Here is a 21,353-nt window from a genome sequence, read left to right on the forward strand (position 1 = left end):
TTCCTGGCAATCCGTCTGTGTGATGTTGGTGCTCTAATATTATACAGAGTCATATAATTGATCTGACAATCCATGTGTGCCTTTCAGTGTACACCGCTGGCAGACGGATCACATGTTCTTCTTCAAGGCAATGGAATTAATTAACTGAGTGTTATCGGTCATATAATCACTAACCCTATTTCTAGCACCAAAAACTAATGGAGGATGATGTGACACCATTAAGTGTTACTTAACAGTTATATAACAGTTATATATGTCTTCAAATGAATATATATATATATATATATATATATATATATACAGTATATGATGAGAAATTTTAGAAATGAACCCTCTGAACCCCCCAATTACACCGATGGGTTTGAAAGAGACATTATCTTTAAAAAAAAAAATAAAAAAAATCTCAAACTGTAAAAACAGACAGAATTGTAAGACAGTCAAATTTAACCTCTTAAGACCTGAACACTTGTTCGATATGCATTTTTTATTTCTCTTTGCTATTTGGGCCGAGCAAATAGCAAAGAGAAAGTAAAGATTTTAAAAAGTCTGAAGAAAATAAATAAATATATGCATAAAATGCAAAACATTGTAAATAACTAATTAACAATACCAAAACAATAAAAATAATAAAAATTTTTAAAATAATGAAAAAAAATTAACTACATGTGGATGCAGGTCTTAAGAGGTTAAAAATTGGCAAAAATAAAACATTGGCTCCAATCTCCTTTTACGTGTACTTTTATACTTGTTGCACTATTTCTTATACTTATATTTATATGTACATTTTTCTGTATAGTATGTGTGTATCTCTATGTGTAAAGCTGCTGACAACAATGTGAATTTCTCCACTGCGAGATAAATAAAGGCTGATCTGATCTTATCTTGTCTTAAAAATGTTTGCACTATGTGATGCAAGTGTGAAGTCATTAATAAATCAGCTGTGATCAATGACAAAAACTCTTTCAGGTGGAGTGGGTTGACTGCAGGCTGTGGTTAAACTATAGATTCACATTGAAAACGTAAGAAGTGAAATATTTACAGTATGTCAAGTTTTTTTTTTTTTCCCTGTACTGGTAACACCTGTGGGCACAAATGGTGTCATGTATATTGATTACCTTTTCTTTTTTTTCTCAAATAATAAATGTAAATATATTTTTTCCCGTTTTATTTTTATTTTATTTTAAAATTTTTTTTGACATAACTTGCTATACTGCACAAAAGACCCTTTTAGGTTCTCTCTCCTTCTAGCCATAGTTTTGATGTTTCTATAGAGGTGTTGTACCTTTACAGTGGAAAATGAGCCCAGAGTGACCAACAATGTGCAGAAGGTTAATACAAATACTCTGAGCTGTCCTACACCTGAACTTTATGAACTTAAACATCAGTAAAACCAGGTCTGCTGCAGGTTTAAGTTCAACCGCAGAAACACTGACCTCTACAGGATTTTAATTTACTTAATTAACTATATATTTGGATCAAGCCACATACAGATATTTATATATGATTAATCCAGGAAAAGATGTCCTTTAAAATGTTTCTTTAACTTTAGATTAGCCAACCTGAATCCATCAGCTGTAGGGGTTTATTCTACCTCACCCTCATAATGTAAGTCATGTCCATGTGCCAATACTATCTTAAGTACATTTACGAGCCACATCAGGTCCCATTATGGTCTGTGCCTATCAGTGAGTTCTTAAAATATCAGATGACATGAAGCAGCACAGTCAGTCTGCTCACTGTGCAGTTAGAAACACATCCATTGCCAGACCAGTGAAACGAGCAGGAGTCCAGGCTGATTAGTTTACTGTAACAACTGGGGGTTGGCGCAGGTGGCGTAATCTAATCTATAATCATTAGGCCTGCTCAGGGAAGTTTAATCTAGCAGCTAAGTGTTTGTGATTTTTCCCATCTGCCTCTTCCTTGTTATCTGCCAAGCAGGTCAAATTAAGCTAATACCACCTGCTACACGCACACAAACAGACACGCACACAGCCGTGTATCCGTGACTTTAGAGGACATTACGTTGACTTACGTTCATTTCCTGAAGACTTACTTTGACCTTACCCAGACCTTCAACTTCGCTTATGAGGACTTGATTTTTGTCCTCATTAGGAAGACACGTCCCAGTAATGTGACCGTGGAAACACATGTAGGTCCTCACAACATCAGTAACACACACACACACACACACTTAAAAAAGTGTGCACATGCCCGTGGCCTGTTAGCGTTTATTAGGCTTCAAGAACTGAAAGTGCAACTAAAGTATTGGAATCCTTCTGATTCCTAAAATTATTTTCCTGACAAATGCGAAATGTGTTCTAGAGAGCCTAAACATGCTGAAAAAGTCACCAAAAACATCTGAACTGGCAAAAAAATAGGATATTTTCAGGGGCATCTGAGTGGCAAAATGGCTTCATAGTACCCCCCCTAGAAAGGTCCTGTTGGAAGAAGTTTCACCTAGACCAGAGGTGTCCAATCCTGGTCCTCCAAGTCCACAATCCTGCATGTTGTAGATGTTTCCCTCTTCCAACACACTTGATTCAAATGATCAGGATCGTTATCAGGCTTCTGCAGAGCTTGATGATGAGCTGATCATTTGAATCAGGTGTGTTGGAAGAAAACATGCAGGATTGTGGCCCTCAAGGACCAGGATTGGACACCCCTGGTCTAGACTTACGAAATTTGGTACGCATCTGTCAGGTTGGACAAAAAGCCCCAGGGAGCCTTAAACCCATCAGGAAGTCCGGTGAGCCATGGCCCGACATGTACGCCGCTTCGACTCGCCATAAAACAGGAAGTGTTGTTTAAGTAGTCTGCACGTTCTCCGATCTGCCTGAAACTTTACATGTTTGATTCCAATCCCGGTCAGAGCATGTTTCCACCACGCCTCGACGTGCACGCCACCCAACGGGTGTACATCAAGAACCCATCCATTGCTGCCTGCAGCTTTAATTTTCTTATTTTTTCTATCCCACTCATACATTCTGTTTGAGGACAATGTACGCAAATAGTTGCTGATTTTTTACCCTCTCTGTTAAAGATTTGACCACTAAAATTCAGGAATTAAATTACGACTATCAATGACAGGATTAGTGTGACATTTCAGGAACTATAGTGCCCTTATTCGGTTTCTTAAATTGGATGTCGTCACCAGTTCCTCTCTTGAATCTGTACACTAAATATGAATTTGATGCGGGGTTAGCTCACCTTTGCATAAAAACGGTTGAACGATTACGTTGAAAAGTAGTCACCGTGGAACAAATCAGAAATGACCTGATATTGAAATTAATGAGTTTTCAACGAGTAGCTCGTCAATACGGCCGGACTAAAAACAGATAACGATGTGTTGCTATAGAACAGACTGGGAGATGCTACGCTAACGAATCATTAAGGTAACGATTGGGTCATAAGTATCAGTGAAACAGAACAGCAATCCCTTCTTCCTACGTCTAATTAACTCTGAAACATCTGGTGACTGACGTGAGCTACTCATTCATTACTAATTACCCTACGAAGCCCAGTTTGTCACATTTTCACTCAGCGTGGACTCATTCTTCACCGCAATATGAACTCCTCTATAGTATCGAGAACATTTGTGCTGCGTGATGAAGTTGTAATGCCATAAATCAGAAAAAAATGAAAGATAATTTCCTTTTAATTATCCTTCCAATTATTTATTTTACTAATTGAAAAAGAAAGAAAGAGAAGGAATCAATATATAATGACGTTATTTCAAGTCCCACGGGTTGTTACCAAAAAAACTGTGATCTGCATGGTGTAAATATTTTACTATTTACATTTTCAGTTTGTTTCCGTACTCGTCTCCTCTCTGCTTTGGAAGTTCCTGAATTTTTGTCATGTGACTGTTGGTCACAGCTGAGTTACTGACGAGCTCCAGAATTTTTGGATTTTACTAAATCTGGTTCAAATGGTTTATTTTTGCCTATTTTTTTTTTAAAAAAAGAGAGATTTGTAGAATAAAGTGATTGAGAAATATTCTGATTTTTATTTAGATTTGGGTCATTTTTCCTGCAGAACACCACAGATGATTCGGGCAGTGAGCATCGTAAAGCAAAGATTTAATTTCTCTGTTTTTGCTAAATGATGTGAATTTCCTTTTAAGACAGCGTGTGTAGATTTTCAGCAGCGCTAAACATGCTGCAGCGAATCAGAAAGCAAACCCGTGAGGGCACATGTATCATAAAGTGAGGCACAGAGCAGGCCGGTGGGAGGCTTATCGCTGAGTCGGGCTCGCTGAAGAATCCTTCAACTATAAATACACTGATTCTAAACGGGGCGCCAGACATAAAAATGAAAGACGGCCTATAAATACAAAAGACAATCAAGTGACCTTTCTCTCCGGCGACAAAGTCTCCGAAGCCGATGGTGGTGAGGGTGATGACAACAAAGTAGATGGACTCCAGCGTGCTCCAGCCTTCGATGTGCTTGAAGATGACCGCCGGCAGCGCCACGAAGATGAGGCACCCGAACAGGATGAAGAGCAGCGTGGAGATGACGCGGATCTTTGTTTGGCTGACTTTCCACTTCTGTGCAAAAGGACAGACGATGATCACAAACAGAAAAAATACAGTTTTAAATTAAACCTGAGAGACAGCAGCTATGAACACTGAGGTTCGGTGTCGTCATGCACCGTGGTGTTGACGTCGCCTTGCTGTCGAGAAGCAACGTGTTGTCCCGTTACAATATTGTTTGCTAATTGCCCCACATTAACATTTCTTCAGCTTCGTCCACAGTTATTCTTGCGGAAGACGAGCATTGAAATTAACTCGACAACAAGCTGCCTTTTTCCTCTGCCTGATTTCCCACAGGCTTCTATTCCTTTTGCTCACTAAACACTGCGGTGACTCACTTCCTTCGACCTCCTTCTAGGAACACATTTGATGTTTTCTAACATCTCAAACGTCAAGCTGCGAAGTTCATGTGACATAACTTTGGCTGTCAGATGGTGTGGCCGCCCAGGCCGGGAGGAGGCGACACGTGACTCGACGGGCCTCACATGTGCTGTGACATCAACGACTTACCCAACGTTTCACATGCAGCGGATATCCCACCGGATTCATTACAGTTACAGCTTGTGCCGGCGGATGTAATAATTTGAATTTCGATGTTTCATCACGGTTACAGTGTGTTACAGTAGCTCCTGCTGCTCTGCGCTGCCTTGAGGTGACTGCTTTCAGCTGGTTCCCGGTGCGTCGTGCCCTTTTCCTTTCCCGTTACGTAAGCCCAAAGCGCTGCGCCTCTGAGGGGAACTATAAAGATCAGGCCGACCCCGGATCACTGTGTCTATGAGGTCTCATGTCCTTGTAAAACCACACGAAGCAGTGGAGCATATAGAGTTTAAAGTGATCCACGGTGAACCCTACAAATCAGCTCAACGCTGAACATCACGGTGAAGCTGAGGTTGTTCTTTTGACCGTACAGCCGTGACTTCAGCTGGAGGAGGTAGCCCTGCATTGTTAAAACACGCTGCAACCTCTGTCTTCGTCCCCGGGGAGGGACGGAGGCAGCAATAAATCAAAACCATAATTAACGTGTTCTCGCCAAGTATCTGGATCTGGAAAAACAGCTTCTGTCAGCGCTTTTATGCCGAAACCAGAGACTGTTAACTGAAATCAGAGACTGTTTTAAGGGCCTTTTATTATCACTTTATCTGACTTTTATCCCAGAGCTGGAATTAGAGAGCAGTTTTCAGCACTATTGGAAAAACGACTGCACTTCTACACAACATTCTATGAAAAGAAGTTCAAGTTAAAAACATTCAGTTATTCTGGGGTCCAAGTGAAGTACATCCCAGCTCTAGATGGAAGGATCTTTGTGCACAACACTTCTGTGGAAATTCCATTGACATAATACTTGTTTAGCAAAAAGGAAGCAAGCGATGAGAAAACAGGTAATCAACAGATCCGTCTAGTCGCACATTGTTGATTCTGAATCTCTGAGGCGTTTCATTTGTATCCCTAAAACGTCTGGGGATGTGTAAGCACTTGGCTGAAGATTGGGATCTACAGTAACACTAAAAAAGTCAATACTGATGTGGTTTTAAAAAAAAAAGCCTGATACAGGTTTTCTGCATCTGTGCACGCGACCATAAAAGAGGGTGTTTGGCTCATCAGTCGCCTCTTCTTCTGCACAAAATGGACTCATTGTGTGCTGCACACTGCAGTCAAAAGGAACAGGTTGTAATGGAGAAAAATCTAATACAGCAAAAAGCACTGCTACTGCCAATAAGACAAGGGAGGAACGCTGGTATAACACTGGTATCTGTGTTTATCTGTGTTACCGCTTGCTGCTCTGATGCAGTATTTCAATGTGACAGCTGCACACTGGAGCCTTTAAACCTTTAAAAAATGGTTTTGTAGAAATGCATTTAAGGCCGACCCTGTCCTGTAATGAAGGACGCATGGAAACGCTTCAGTTTTTGTTCTAATAAAAGAAAAGAAATGAAACCTCATGGTGCAGGAGTGGAAACTCTTTGGCATCTGAAGTCTTTACCGACCTGCACGGAGCGGTTTGTGTTTCCAGGCAACTTTAAATGACTGACCATCAACCAGACCGTTCTGCAAAGTCCATCTACACTCTGCACGTCCTGCGTGTTTGCACGTGTAAACTGTATGTGCTCGTACATGACAGAAGTCGGTGTGTGACTTGCAGGAGGCCTTCCTCCATCACAGGCCCGCCATCTGTGCGTGCTGCCGGTTCGCTCCACAAACAGGGATGATGACAGCAGTCCAGGGAGGCAATGAAAGCACCAGCAGTATTTTCTTTGCTGAATTTGTCTACAATAACTGTAATTTACTGAACTGAGCTTTCAGCACTGAAACAAACTGCATTTTAGATCACTCTTCAGGAGTCTGTTGACATGGCAACCCTTGAAACTGCATCCACGCACAGTTAGGCTGCAGAAGTCGGAGGCAAAACAAACCGTGCACTTGTGAATCTTCGACTATAGCGCTTAGGGCAACAGCTACATAAATATAACTATAGAGCTGCCTTTGCATTGTCAGATGTGACAGTTTTGTCAAGCTGAAGGAGCTTATTGCACACAGGTATGCATCCACGTGCCAGTTCAGCTCGACTTTGTTTGCATCCATCGCAGGCTGCTAACACGTTGCTGTCAATGCTGAACTAAACAGATGTGTTTAGATTTTAGAGACACAATAAATGGAAATCATTGTCATTTAAACCGTGAACATTTCCTTTTTAGTCGTCCTCGACAAAAACAAGCTTACGTAAGTAAAGGCGCTCACCACGATCATCTTTTCTACTTTGGCGATGCCCTTCCCAAAAATGGTCCCCAGCTGGTCACCGACACCAGCCAGCAGGAATCCAAACAGGGGAATTCCCAGCAGAGCGTAGATTATACAGAAGATCCTGCCTCCTTCTGTGTGAGGAGAGATGTTCCCAAATCCTGAGAGAAATGAGACAGGAAATAAAAAACAAAGAAGAGGTGAACATGTACCGTTTAATTTAGGCTGCCAGTATGAATCAGCTGCAACAAAACGACGTAGTGCAGATGTGTGTGTTGGACTAAGCTGCTGTGAGAATGTTGTTTTAAAAGGTGCTAGTGTCGTGTGTTTCGTAGTTGTAAATAAGTGTTATAACTGAATTCAGAAGCCATGATTTTAAACATGTAGCTGCTGCAAATCTGAGAGCTCAACTTTGCCTTTTCCCTTGAAGGTACAAATTATCCTCTACGTGTTTTACCATGTACAACGCGGCATTAAGTTAGTAAAACCAGAGCTATAAAGCGCTGTTCATGCGTTTTGGAGCTTCATTTACCTTTTTGCATAAATCTGGTACCGGACCAGGGTGTAGGATTTATGGAGCTCTTTTTGCAGAAATGGAACATAATCTACATGATTATGTTTTAATCAATGCATCATCCAAAGCCGCTTTTCGCGCGTCTCTGTCATGAGGCAGGTGTGCAGGAGAGACATCCAAAAGTTTCAGTCAGATACATTTCTAAGTGCAGCATTTCAGCGCGAGACCTTCGTCAGGCTACAATTAGCATTGTGCTAGTAAGTGTGTCTTTACAAGTTAGACAGCGTGTGGGAGTCTGACTGAATCCGTTTATTGTCACCTGAAAATAGGGAATTGTGTTTTCATAAATGAGTGTTTCATATCCACAGCGTTCTCTTCCACAAACGCCCGCATGTTGGACAAACTCAGAACTGGGTCTAAAGAGGGAGCTTTGTGTTTTTTCAAGGGGAACTGAGTTGGTTGCAATTTGCAAACTCACTACTGTAGCCTTTGTATGAAAATTCAATTCAATTCAATTTTATTTGTATAGCGCATATTTACAACAACAAGTCATCTCATAGCGCTTAACAAAGGCAGAAACAGAAACACCCAACAATCCAAAACATTTGGATTCCCTATAAGCTTCAGCAGTCCGCAAGCAGTCTGCAACAGTAGGAAGGAACCTCCGACAGAACCAGGCTCAGGGAGGGACGGCCATCTGCCTCGACCGGTTGGGTGGATGTAGGATGAATTATAAAATTTAGTGTACAGTGAAAGTGGACTACCACCTCGATTTTGGAATCAGGCTGTCGACATCTTGGTCTTTTGAAACCAGATGGAATGAGCAGGGGATGGATCCGACTTAGAACTCGAGGACACTATGCACGGCCATACGGTGACCCCGCTCTAACACATAACCTGCTTTATTATCTGTTTTAATTTAAATAGGAGCATAGTTTACAACATAACCATCGTGCTGTATTCAGAAAGTCCTAAAACTAGCAGTAGAGACCACAAACCCCATCAGGAAAATGTTTACTGAGGGAACAAATCAGAGGAGAAGTAGGGTCATTTCCTCATAGACTTCTACACAATCTGACTTCGTTTTGCAAACAGAGGAGGCGCCCCCTACTGGCCATTCTACATCGGCTTCACTTTTTAGATGCTGAGGCTACATCCATCTTTATTAAAAAGTCTATGCTCGAGGTTAGATGCCACGAACACACTGGACCTTTAATTCTAAGTTTGTTGTGGCATGTGTGTGGCTTAGACCCTGAACTACACTCAAGGTGTTGCACAGACACGAATATGCCACCGACACACTGGGCTTCATTACAGTTGCAGGTTTCAGGGGTTATACATGCCGGCGTATTTGCACCATTTTTCTGCAGGAATTTATTTGTATTATTTATATGGATAAATAATTCATATCTTTATTTTCATTTTAGGTTGCACACTGTGTGCCTCTGTCTTATTGCACGGAAAGCCTACCGCCTGCTGCCGTGCTGTGAACGTGGCTGTAGTCGTATCTGGGCTTTGGTTGCTGTGATTTATGACTGCGCCACACTTCATGCGTCTAACATTCATGTACTGCGTTGTGTAGCGTTTTCCTAAACTCCAGTCATATCTAACAGAAGCCCCGCAGGTTCAAAAACTTCATGTGATGTAACACAGAAGACTTTCAGAGGAAACGTCCCCATCATGTCGCTTCAGTATCGGCTCCAAAAAACGAAACTCGCTGCAAGAAAACTTTTCTACAAAGCTCGACTGTGCTGTGATTGCTGATCGGCACACCAGAATAGCTTTGAGAAATAGTGAGAAATAAAGGCTCCGACTCAGATTGGAGTTTATTATTCACGCCCGCTGCTCTCAAACCACTCTGACACGAATGAAGAAGGAAAAAAATTAATCCATACCCTGAGCTGTATGGAGGCCTTTGAATGTACACTTCTTCATACAGTAAAATCAATATGATTCCAGCATAGGCCCGCTGCCTTTCATCTCCCTCTCCAGATGTCTCATTTTCCGCCGCAAGAAAATGAGGTGTTATACAAAAACCTCAGAGCCTCGTGCGTTACATAAACCACGCGTGTTACACCATACAGCCGCCATTTCATTATTTAACGTTTCATAAGGCGTCTACGTAATGAACTTCTCACACTTTTCTTTATTAATGCAGTCATCTGTCTCCGGATACTGGCTGCAGGGGGGCCTTCTAATGACTTTCCAGCCTCACAATGGAGCAGGGTGATATCGCCTAATGTGAGAAAATTGTCAATCAGGTCTCAGCATTTTCACGATTACATCCAATGGGAGACGGGATTTCAACACCTGGGTCGGCCTGCGCGGCAGACGGCAAACTGACGGACGCGCTCTGATTCGAAGCTAAATTCAGCTCTTTCTGATTTAAACACATTAATTCTTGTTTGTATTCTCAGTTTTTGGATTTTATCTCAGCGTCAGACATGAAAAGCAAGTCGAGCTAAGATAAGATGCGTGCGCTGAGACGACTGCGGCGTTCACTTGGGAATTTTTTTCACCTAGTTGTGAATAATCACAGTTAATAATAGACAATTATAGCACTTAACTGTTCTCAGTATTAAAACTGCGCGGGCGGGATTTATTTAAACACGTATGGATTCGAGCTTTCAAGCACTTAGCGGCTCCGTATTGTGCTCGGCTTCGACACTTTCTTCTTACGGGACTCATATCAGAGGTTAAACACCGATTGCTCTCCGGGTCTTTCAGTTAGTTTCACACTTGGCTGTGACATAGCCGGCATGAATAATACATTCACCGTAGGATTTCCGCAGTATGGGCCCCAGACATCTCATTAATGACACTGTCGAGGAGGTTATGCAACGATCATGTGCGAAGACATGTCAGGGTTTGTGCTCTCTCTAGCAGGAACGAAGGCCTGGACAATAAGAGCTTAATGACTTCTTTCTACACTCATTAAACGACGCTCAGAGAGAAACAACAAGTTTAACTGAGTGGCTTCTCAGTTGAACGCACAGTGTGTTGGGTTTGATGTCTCCAACCTTGTCACGGTGGCGTTAAAGTAAGCTGCTAAGGAAACGATGCCCTATTGTTGTCGCTATAGTAATCACACGCAGCGGTTCTGCTTTGGATGGGTTTCACTTTCAGATTCAAGACTACAGAATAAAGAAAATGTGCTTCTTTTGATGGCACCGAAACAACCTCAGAACAGATAAATAATAATCTTCTCTAGAAGCTCCAAGCCGTGAATCATTTGAGATCCGTTAATCCATATTCAGCGGGCATTCGTATTCACCCACTAGTGTAACGGTTGTGGAGACTTAACTAATGAATCCCTCCAGACATAAAAACACTGAAATGAATCATTCCAGATCTTCTCTTACCCCCAGAAGAGGGAGGGAAAATATTTAACAAAGAGTACAGAAGCAGAGTGCAGCACTGTGAGAATCACACCCAAAGGAGGGAAAAAACAATAGATTTCACTTTGCTGAGGAGCTTTTATGGTACCTGAGAGACTTTTTCAGACCTGGAATATGTACCGGCTGGTAAAACGACAGAATTCTGTCATTCAAACGTAAATCACTTTTACATTAATGCACATGCACGACATCAGCGGGAAGAATCAGGTGTGATACAAACCGGACTGGACAGTACCTCTGTTGGTAAAGCGCATAATGCTGCACTCATAAAAAACAGAGTAAATGTAAATCTGCTATATGTCACAAACGATGTAACTGCAGCTCATAAACTGTGACTCAGCTACTTGTAAAGAAAAGGACGTTTACCCTTAGATCCGGATTAATACTGTCNAGGACGTTTACCCTTAGATCCGGATTAATACTGTCGAAAAGTTGCAGATCATTTAAAATTATTTAAACACTGTTGCCTATAAAGTTGGAATAAAATATTTTTCTGCCTCTTCTGTGACAATGGGATTTATTCTTGATGGATAAAGTATATACCTCCTCAGAACTGTATTGATATCACAATATACATACAATATATACCACAGTTTGTGCTTAACACATAGGAGGGGATTTAATCCATTAGAATGTCCAATATTACTCTTTCAAATGTCCCTCAGTCATTAATATTGAGTCTTATTTTTATGGACGTCTCAGTTTGTTGTATGGCAAGGTGAATGTGTTTCATAATTGTGACATGCAGCAGTGTCTTGTGTGCTCTATGTGATGTTTTGGGGATATTAGTGTTGAACAGTAGAAGCTGCCTTCCTCAAATTGCTTCGCACAGCTTCAAATACTCGCTTACGCATGTCCATCTGTCAATACGACAGCATGCGGTTCAGACTCGTGTCGTGCTGAAAGTGACAGAGAAACTTTTTATAGAAAAGTGACCAGTGTGTTCAACCAGACACATTTTCTGAAAGAGGCTTATATCTACCAGAGAAAGATTTTCATTGGAATGATGTGTCCTGATTCTCCAGAGTAGGTAAACCACATGACGGCTGAAAGTCTACAACTTGGTTATGACCATAATGGAGGCAGATAAAGGGGGAAGCTGGGGTACAGCTACCTGCACGACACAACATTCTGTTACAACACAAGCTGCATACTGTCAAATTCTCTAGCTTGCAAAAACATACAGATGAAATGCACATGTCGGCATGCTGCGTATCAGGATCCCATAGTTTTCCCATTCTTCCCTCTCGTCTTATTGTATAAAACCCTGCGCCCCTAAAGGCTCAGTGTTTTGGTTCGGCAGCTTATAAAAGAGTACTTCTGGGTTCTTTGGTAGTGCAGCCCGAGCAGATGAAAGTGACAAAGAGGCACCTCCACGGAATACAAAGTCAATGGAGAGAGCGATGAGTGGCTTTCCCCTCCAGTGTGCTCGGGACTTAATTGCGGTCTGCTTCTATAGATGAAGCCAAGCAGGTAGGAGGGGAGGGGGGCTAGGATTTTCATCAGTAATGTGCATCCAATTAAAGACCTCCACATAGACAAATCAATCCACTGATATGAATTCATGCACAACCAACTCGAGCTGACCTAAACGAAGCCAAGAGAACAGACAAAAAGCTGAGCGAGGGAGTTAATGTCTGGCACGCCTGTATGAGCGCTTCTCATTCAGAGACTTGTGTTTAATAGGCTGGTCTCTGCAAAAAAAAGTCACTTAAAAATAGCAGAACGGCTTTAGAAATAGCTTTTCTAAAAGAAGATTTCGTTGCATAGCAGGATAAAGAACATTTTGTAGCAATCAGGAGAAATTATAAAGATTGCAAAACGGCAGCACGGCAATTTGTGCTTTTTTTTTTAACCAACAAGCATCAAAGGTAATTCACACAAAACACCACCTGAGATTTCCGCAGCGAAATCAAAGCCTGAGCACTCCGCTATTACCAAAAAACACCTTATTTCTTTTCCGAGGAGATTTTTTTTTCATTTCTCTGCACCCAGCCCCGGGGATGTTTTCCAAAAAAAAAAAGTAAACTAAAAAAAAACTGTACCTTCTCTAAATCAAAGCCACAGAGCTCTCCTGCTTCTCTACATCAGCAGTGGAAGGGCCTCAGTTCATTACACCAGAAAACACCTCCGTTTCTCCAAGTCAGGAAACCTAACATTTGTAAAGAGAAACTTCTGCAAATCATTGGAGCGCAGGAGTGCAAAAACAGTCAGCACACTCAATCTTAGGTGAGCAGAGGGAGAACCCACACTGCAACTTTTTTTTGCCTACAAATGCGTACCTGTGACAAAAGCATTTTACCACCAAGGGGAGACGTCCATTTACCGCAATGTGACGCAACTGCGACTTGGAAATGAGCTCCCAGAACCTTGGAGACATGAAGCGAAGCCCAACAGCTCCCCGAGCACACATGCTGATGTGTTAAGACCTGCTTGAACGGCCAGATAAGATTAGACACATGTCTGTAAGTGTGCTGCTGCCAATTTTTTTTTTTTTTTTTGCAATTCTACTGCACTGCACCAAAATCTGGAGGTCTGGAGATGGTGCTGGAGAAGGGTAAGCATTTCAGTATGATGCAGAAACGTTCATCATAATGCGCGTGATGGTTAATAATGTGAAAAATAAGCACATCAGGTCATTAAAGCTCAGGGTGCTACATCTTCTGATTACAGGGTGAACTCTGACAGGGTGCTGGAGATGTGAAATGGCGCCCTACAGCTGATTGAACAGCGATCTGTCAAGGTCCGCTTGGAAGAGCCGGATGAGCTGTTAGACTAGCTGTGTGTGTGTGTGTGTGTGTGTGTGTGTGTGTGTGAGCTGTTCCTCTTTCCTGATTAGTAAGCTCTTACAGCTGGAGGTGACAGAAAGAAAGAGAGAATGGTGTAAAAGAGCTGACAGAAGAGGGAAGCGTGTTAGAGTTTCATCCTATAGCTTACTGACGGAGCTATTGTTAATATTTAATCAGCACATTTGACTTCCGTTGTTGTAGAGTCACGAGATTAGGTTAATTTCAGACGTCAGTACCTAACCCTGGTAGCACTTTTAAACTTGCAAATAAGGCCAAAGATGATTTATTCACAATAATTTTTACTAAATATACAAATTAGACGCAACCAGTTGCTTAAGTCGTATTCGGCAAAGGTTTTGTCTTGGTTGCTTTTGTGTTCTTGATCTGGGATGTACCTTCTTGCAGGTCGAGTCCTAATTTATTGACCTATGATCTCTTGAATTAATGGGTTTTGTTTTGAGGATGATAAATATGACCGATTTTTTTTCACATCTGAAAGTGCTGACAAGTGCAAAGGAGACGTGCAAACTTATGATGCAAATAAGTGGGGCCAATTAATTTTTATCAATTCTGATGACAGTGCAATTGTGGTGCAATGTGACGCACAATCCTGAACAGGAGCCGGCTTTGGCTGAACAGGAGTCATGTTGCTGTGCAAGTTGAATTTCATGCCAAAGTGATTATTGGAATAACACGATGCTCTTGTTAGAGTTGTACAAACAGGACAATGTAAAGGTAGCGTGAAGCCAGAATTGTTCCCACATTTTAAAAGCCGTTTTTCTTTATGTTCTGTTTCACAGTATGGCATGCATCTTATTGTCAGAGGTCTGCACAACTGAGTAAGAAACCTGCTTATCTTACCGATGGTGGTGATAACAGTCCCAGCAAAGAAAAAGGAGGAACTGAGGTCCCAAAGGCTCGTCTGATTGGATAAATTTCCTGACGGGTTCACACCTGCTCGAACTGCTGAAACCACTTGCTGCAGCAGAAGGGAACAAAAAAACACAACAAGTAGCGTATTATTCAGTGTCCCTGAGTGGGAGCGCGGTGCAAGGGTGGCTGAGAAACATACGGAGATAAGTGGCGTACATCAACTTTCCTGGGAAATAGATGACAGCCGAGGAAAACATCCAACCAAAACCAATTAGGAGTTGTGAGAAAAAGATGAGGTGCATCTGTCACTTGCATGAATTGCCTGAGGTTGATGTTATAAATAATTGCAGTCCATACAAAAGAGCAAAGGCTAGTTACATGTGATGAAATTATGGTACTGAAAATTCAGAGCTTTTATAAAGATAAATTGTGCACGCCTTTAATTGATTAGCATCTATGCATCATTAAAATATATCTATAATAACAAGCTGGATGTGACAGAATCTGTTTGGACAAATCATCAAAACATTCACTGCTTTCACAAGCTTAAAAGGTATACGACTATTATTAAACGCCGTAGATAAGAAGCACTTAGTCATTGTGCTGACAATCTTGCGCCGTGCATCCTAACATCCAGATTCGTGTGTTTGCATGAAATATGTTCAGATTTTAACACATTGGGTGCTGCTGACTGTCCTCACCCTGCTGGCAAAATGCATATGGGGTAAACAAGGCCAGATGGAGAACGCTGGCCTGCTATCAGTGCTTTTCTTTTTGCTTGATTATTCATTCCAAAGCCTGCGCGACAACAGAAACGTGTTTGAGCTGTTGCTAGAGGAAGGGAAACAATTCAGAGTGACGCACCGCTCAGCTGCCGTAGTGTCCGGTAGAGTTTATAAAAAATACAGATGACGTCACCCGTTGGTTTGAGCAGTTTGGCATCTGCTGTCATCTTAGTGTTATTGAAACCATGTGTGAGGAGACAGATTTAGATCTGACCGAGAACCAAAGGACCAGGACAGTAGTGACTTGTCACAAGGTAGCGTTGCCTTAAAACACATCCTGCTCTGTCCTCTAATTGACCCTTAATTCATCCATAATTTACAAAACGAACACCATGCTGTGTTGAACAAGTCTCAAACCGAGGAATTGAGACAATAAATTAATTAGGAAAACGTTTACTGTGACAGTAAATCAATTGAGAACTTGACCCACTTTCCCACAGCCTTCTATACAATTGGGCATCTTTTGGAGTCGCCCCCTGCTGGCCTCATAGAAAGAATGCTGGTTCAAGTCATTTCTGCTTCAGCTCCAGACCAGACATCCACCTTTTAAACAGGTTATGGTTGTCCCTAAGCATCTAATATATCCACCAATCAGCCACGGTATTACTTCTGTTTACTGACAGGTCACATGGATAATATTGACCTTCTCGTTATGATGTTCTGCTGGGAAACCTTGGATCCTGCCATTCATGTGGATGTTACTGTGACAAATAACACTCAACCACCCAAACACAGTTGCACCCCCATTCTTTAAGACTAAGAATTGAGTGGTCTCCAGACAAACCAAACTTTTAATATGTCTCCTTGCTTCTTCAACACATTAAAGGCTTTGTACTGAATTACTATTTTTTGCTTATGTTGAATGCTACCATCCTAGTCCAGGTTAATGGGAGCTGCTCTTTCCAAGCAGTAGCCTTCCTGTAGTAACCCCAGAAATGCTATTAGAAACCGCTTAACTCTTGCTTTTATCCTAGAAGCCTTTTGGTCTTATTGTTTGAAAATAGCTCATTTTTGCAATTTTTTGCTCAGTTGTTGTCACGATGAGAATCCCTCATGACCCACGAAGAGTCCGCTACACAGAGTTGTTCAGTTAACCAATATGTGCCGGGCTAGGAAGGCCAGCAAGCCATCAATTGCTCTGAAGCTGCATTAACCTGATCTCACCTGGTCAGCAGGTCTCAGCAGGCCCAGACCAGTGCAACAGGGCAATTTACCGCAGCTAGTGGAAAGTTTTCTTTCGTCGAGAGGCTTCTCAAGATCTCAACAGAATCATTACTGAGACAAATGGAAGAGAAAAGCTCTGCGATGTCAGGGGAGCAGCAGCCACTGCCACAGAATAGATGCTGATAAATTGCAGAGGAGCCGGACTAAAGCGTTTATTCCCCTGTGTATATGTGGGATTTTTCTGTTTCTACAATTCGAGGACCATTAAAAAAAAAAAAAGATCTTGTGTGATGCATCTTATTAAATGTAAGATTTGTATCAGTGGGGAATTGCATGTTTTGAGGATCGCCGTTATTTTTGTATTTAATGGAAGAAACCTCTCAGAACAGAACAGCAATACACAATTATTTCATAAGAATCTGCACATGTGAGCGCACACACAGATTAATTAGTTTATTGCCAAAAACTGCAGTTCCTCAAATGGCCACTTGGGGTTGGCTCCAAAAGTGAGTCAATCCCTATAGACCCGAATGCTAAAATTCCCGACTTTACAGCAGAAATAAACACGTTTACAGCCTGGTGCAAAACTGCTTTTGGTTTCTGGGGCTATTTTGCCTGTTTGTGACAACTGAACTGAGGGTGGAAGTGAATCTAACTTGCCGATTTGAATTGTCTTAAGGCTTAAAGTTGGGCATAATTAAGGGCGTGTCCACTTTAAGTAACGGGCGGGTGGCCTAACAGAACTCGTTTTTGCATTAGCTCGGAGTTAAAGGAGTCAGGGACATGAAAAGTGTTAAGAAAACCTACAGGCGACGTCTCGGAGGGTTTGTTGATTTTTAGATCCAATGGTTGACACAGACATGACGCCACATGAATGCTAATGTTGCTCCGATGTGTAAATAAGCAGCTGTTTGCTAACACGCTAGCCCTATCGAGAGAGTTCTGTCATATATCACCGCTGTGTTTGCACTTGTTGTTGACGAGCAAACGACAACGAGACAGTCTAAAGACGAAATAGATTTTATTACGCTCACAAACGTATTCCGAGGCAAAGTAATCAAACAAGAATGCACAAAGCTGAACCCATCAATAGCTCAGTGTTTTCATCTGCTCCAGCAAGTAAAACAAAGGAGAGGCTTCCAAGATAAAACCTTACGTCCACCGAGCCTCTAAAAAGCCATCGTTTAGCAAATCATGCAATCAGACAGGCTTGGCTCGGGCAGGCCTTTTGTTTCCCAGCCAAGTGTGCTTATTAATTCACTGCTTTGGCGCTCAGCTGAATGCACCGTAAGATAAGACGGGATGATGTGAAAGACCACAGCGGCTCTCTCCAAGCTGAGCCAAGAGAGATTGAATCGTCTGAGCTTTTTTTTGACATCACTCACTTTTTTTAATTACTCCCTTTGAGAGCACATCTCTGCTCAATCCCCCGCTGACTGGCTTTTGATCAGTGGGAGCCTGCAAAGGTGCGTGTATGTGTGTTTGTATACATAATTAAGTCAAAGTGAAGGGGGGACACCTGTGTTGAAGCCGCGTATCAATAAATCATCAGAGGAGGAATAGTTGCTTTAAAGGCTGCTGAACTCATTGCGCTGATGGATGATTGCCAGAGCTGTTGGGCTGAACGTCTCGTAAAACCGCAAAAAAATAAAAAAAAAGGGAGATTTATGTTGAGCCGACGCCGTGGAAACTGCTTCACAATTAGCCTGCTAGCATTAAAGTAAAACATTAAAGGGAGCTTAAATGTCCCTCGAAGGCAAATTGCACCTACGTTGAGATTCTCGAGTCGATAATTAATTCAATTAATTTTCCAGTTTGGTTCTGAAGTCCGCGGCTCTGAAACTCAAACTGTTTGTTATTTTCAGCCGTAATGAGCTCAGTGGAAACGTTAGTTACAGAACGAGTCGTATTTCACCTGAAGACGAGCGTTCAATTGGCTTAAAAGACTCTCGGGGACAGTTTTCCGCTCAGTTAACTAAGAGACGGAAACCTGAGAGGTAGTTATGGAAGGAGGGTCACACGGTACAGGAGACCTAGTTGTTGGCAAAGGTAAGCGGCGTCCTACTGAAGGGAATGTCCCACTTTTGTTTAGCAACAGGTGATGCTCTCTCTGAAAAACTTTGGTCTAATTTCATTTAGCGCACAAAGATTATTCATCAGTTCAGTGTGAATCCCAACATACAGGCTCAGCAGAAGCAAGTCATTTCATTGTCATGTAACTCTAAATTCTGTCACCGTACCATAGTCTGTATAAAAGATGCAACCGGCCCTGAAAAATGAAGCCAACCCGGAAGTGTCAAAAACCTGCAATATCACTACGTCCGCTAGCTGCTGGCTCCAAAAAGCCCTGGCTCCCATAGACTTGAATTGGAAAAGAAGTGATCACAGATTAGTTTTCATGGTCAAATCCAGAGATCAGGTGGCCAATCTGAAAATAAATCAATACTGAATTTTTAAAAAATCGTCAACATTTTGCGGGGCAAGGGGCGTGGCTGGCTTGATTGACAGTCGGCAGCGACCATACAGATGAAGCCAGCAGAAGGCGGTAAATGTGGGCGGGGCAGAGAGGGCCCGCCCCTCAATCCGTCTGACCAATCGCTGCTCCTATGGTTCCGCCCCCCTCCGACGATTTTTGCGTCACTGGCTCCAAAAATCCAAGATGTCAACCAGGAAGTAGCAAAACCCTGGCTTCATTTTGTCAGTGCAGAAACGGGTGACGTCACGGAAGCTACGTCCATCTTTATACAGTCTATGCACCTTACATGAGTTGATTATAAGTTGAGCAGCACTCGTATTAAATCTTCATGTTTTCTTCCACATTAAAAATCCAGGCCCCCAGTAGAAATTTCATAACTCAGATTCAAATCTTACATTTCTGCTCAACATTTGGTGTGCCTGCCAAGTTTTGCTGCTCTGTCTTTCTCTTTGAATACCCCCGAGGTGTTCTGTTGGATTCTAGTCAGGCGATTGTCTTCACTCTGTCTTTCTTCTTTAGAGACGCTTGTGTGATTTAGACGGATCGTTGTCATGCCGGAATATCTGTCGTCTGCCGAGCTTCTGCAGACTGACGGTCGTCTCAGCAAATTTATCTTTCTTGGTCTCATTTGACCAAAGAACATTCCCCCAATAATCATCAGGCTTTCATTCACGTTCTTTAGAAACGTGATGAAGATCCAGCCGGAGTGTTTCTCCTGGATGTCACGGAAACTCTTTTTTTCCCCTACTGATACTAAATCTGAACGCTCACCCGTCTGTCCATTGTGTCACTTGAGGAGGACGGAAGCTGCAGCTCTGATTAGTGGCACTACGGTTCCTTCTTTACCTCCTGATTGCTGCTGCAGCTGTGTTTCAAGTGATTAGTTGCTGACCGACCTTCCTGCATCACATTTCCTTTTCCCTGTGGAGCGGACACAGGCCCAAAACTGAGAACGTTCTGGTGCTGACGGATCATTTCGTAACCACGTAGGTAGGCTGACTGGAAATCACAGGTGAACTCGGTGGTACGTTGTGCTGATCACAGGTGTGTCCACATTTATTGTATTTTCAGGATAGTCTTTAACAAGTATTGTGTGGAAATACTCAATTTGTTGATTCAACTTTAAATCCATTTACTAATTTCTGCACTGTACTGGGTTTATCTAGGTAAGAGAAAAATCTTATCACATGCATGTATTTATAAAAATGAACGGCAATGCGTCTGATTCTTCCTGAACTCTGAAGTCAGTCTGAACCAAAACAGTCAGCTGACAGACAGCATGCTGCTTTGTTCATTGCTGCTGATTTCCACATATTTAAGTATCAGTATGTCCTCATGATAAAAGTATATATACGTTCAAAGCAATATTTAAAGGGTGAATACATTAAAAAAAGAGGGGTTTAGATTGTGGAGCCTGCACATTTTCTTCCCTGACAAGAGATCATTATCTGACAGTCTGAGAGATTGATGGTCTCGGGACTGAAAGCATCATCATCACCTTTATACATCTGCTCAGCATCTTCAAGCAGCCAGATAACTGCCATCTGCTCCCAGCCCCTCTTCATCAAAAGTCATCTCATTTGCATGGAGTAGGTGGTCTCTGAGCGTTATTCAATCATAAATCCACGTCACAGTCGATCAGTTTTAATATTGTCACAGACTACATGTACGTTTCTCTGAGTGCTGTGGACTCCTGGTCCGAAAAAAGCTTTCAATGTGACAACCGTGAGAATCAAATGACAGTTTCTCAGACTCAGAGAGCCTTCAGCTGCGTGCTTCATATCCACCGCAAACATGACTGAATGTCAGATTCATTCATATTTAATTAACAGCCTTCTCCACAAACATATATATATATTTCTCTTTGACTAGTCCAGACCCCTGTATCTCCAATATTAGAATCCATGAGCTGGAACACTGACTGAACATTACTTATTCCAAGTCCTCTGTGTGGCTGAAATGTACAGTTAAGCATAAATAATTTACATTTGTCCAGGTTCACCTGGACAGGTAACCAGTCTATCACAGGGCTACACTTAGAGACAGACAACCAAGCACACTCACATTCACACCTACGGACAATTTA

General features: G+C 42.1%; 1 protein-coding gene across 1 annotated transcript in view; it reads right to left on the bottom strand.

Moving 5' to 3' along the window:
- kcnk2b (potassium channel, subfamily K, member 2b) overlaps nt 1–21,353 on the bottom strand; it is a 33,580-nt gene that overhangs the window by 7,691 nt on the left and 4,536 nt on the right. Inside the window, exons 2-4 of the mRNA XM_008298757.1 lie at nt 14,831–14,948; nt 7,269–7,429; nt 4,352–4,547 (exon numbers count right to left, since the gene is read on the bottom strand). Of these exons, the coding sequence (XP_008296979.1) occupies nt 4,352–4,547; nt 7,269–7,429; nt 14,831–14,948 (475 nt within the window). The remainder of the gene's footprint in view (nt 1–4,351; nt 4,548–7,268; nt 7,430–14,830; nt 14,949–21,353) is intronic.

The sequence above is a fragment of the Stegastes partitus genome, unplaced genomic scaffold (genome assembly GCF_000690725.1).
Source record: "Stegastes partitus isolate 25-593 unplaced genomic scaffold, Stegastes_partitus-1.0.2 Scaffold1348, whole genome shotgun sequence".
Classification (NCBI taxonomy): Eukaryota; Metazoa; Chordata; class Actinopteri; family Pomacentridae; genus Stegastes; species Stegastes partitus.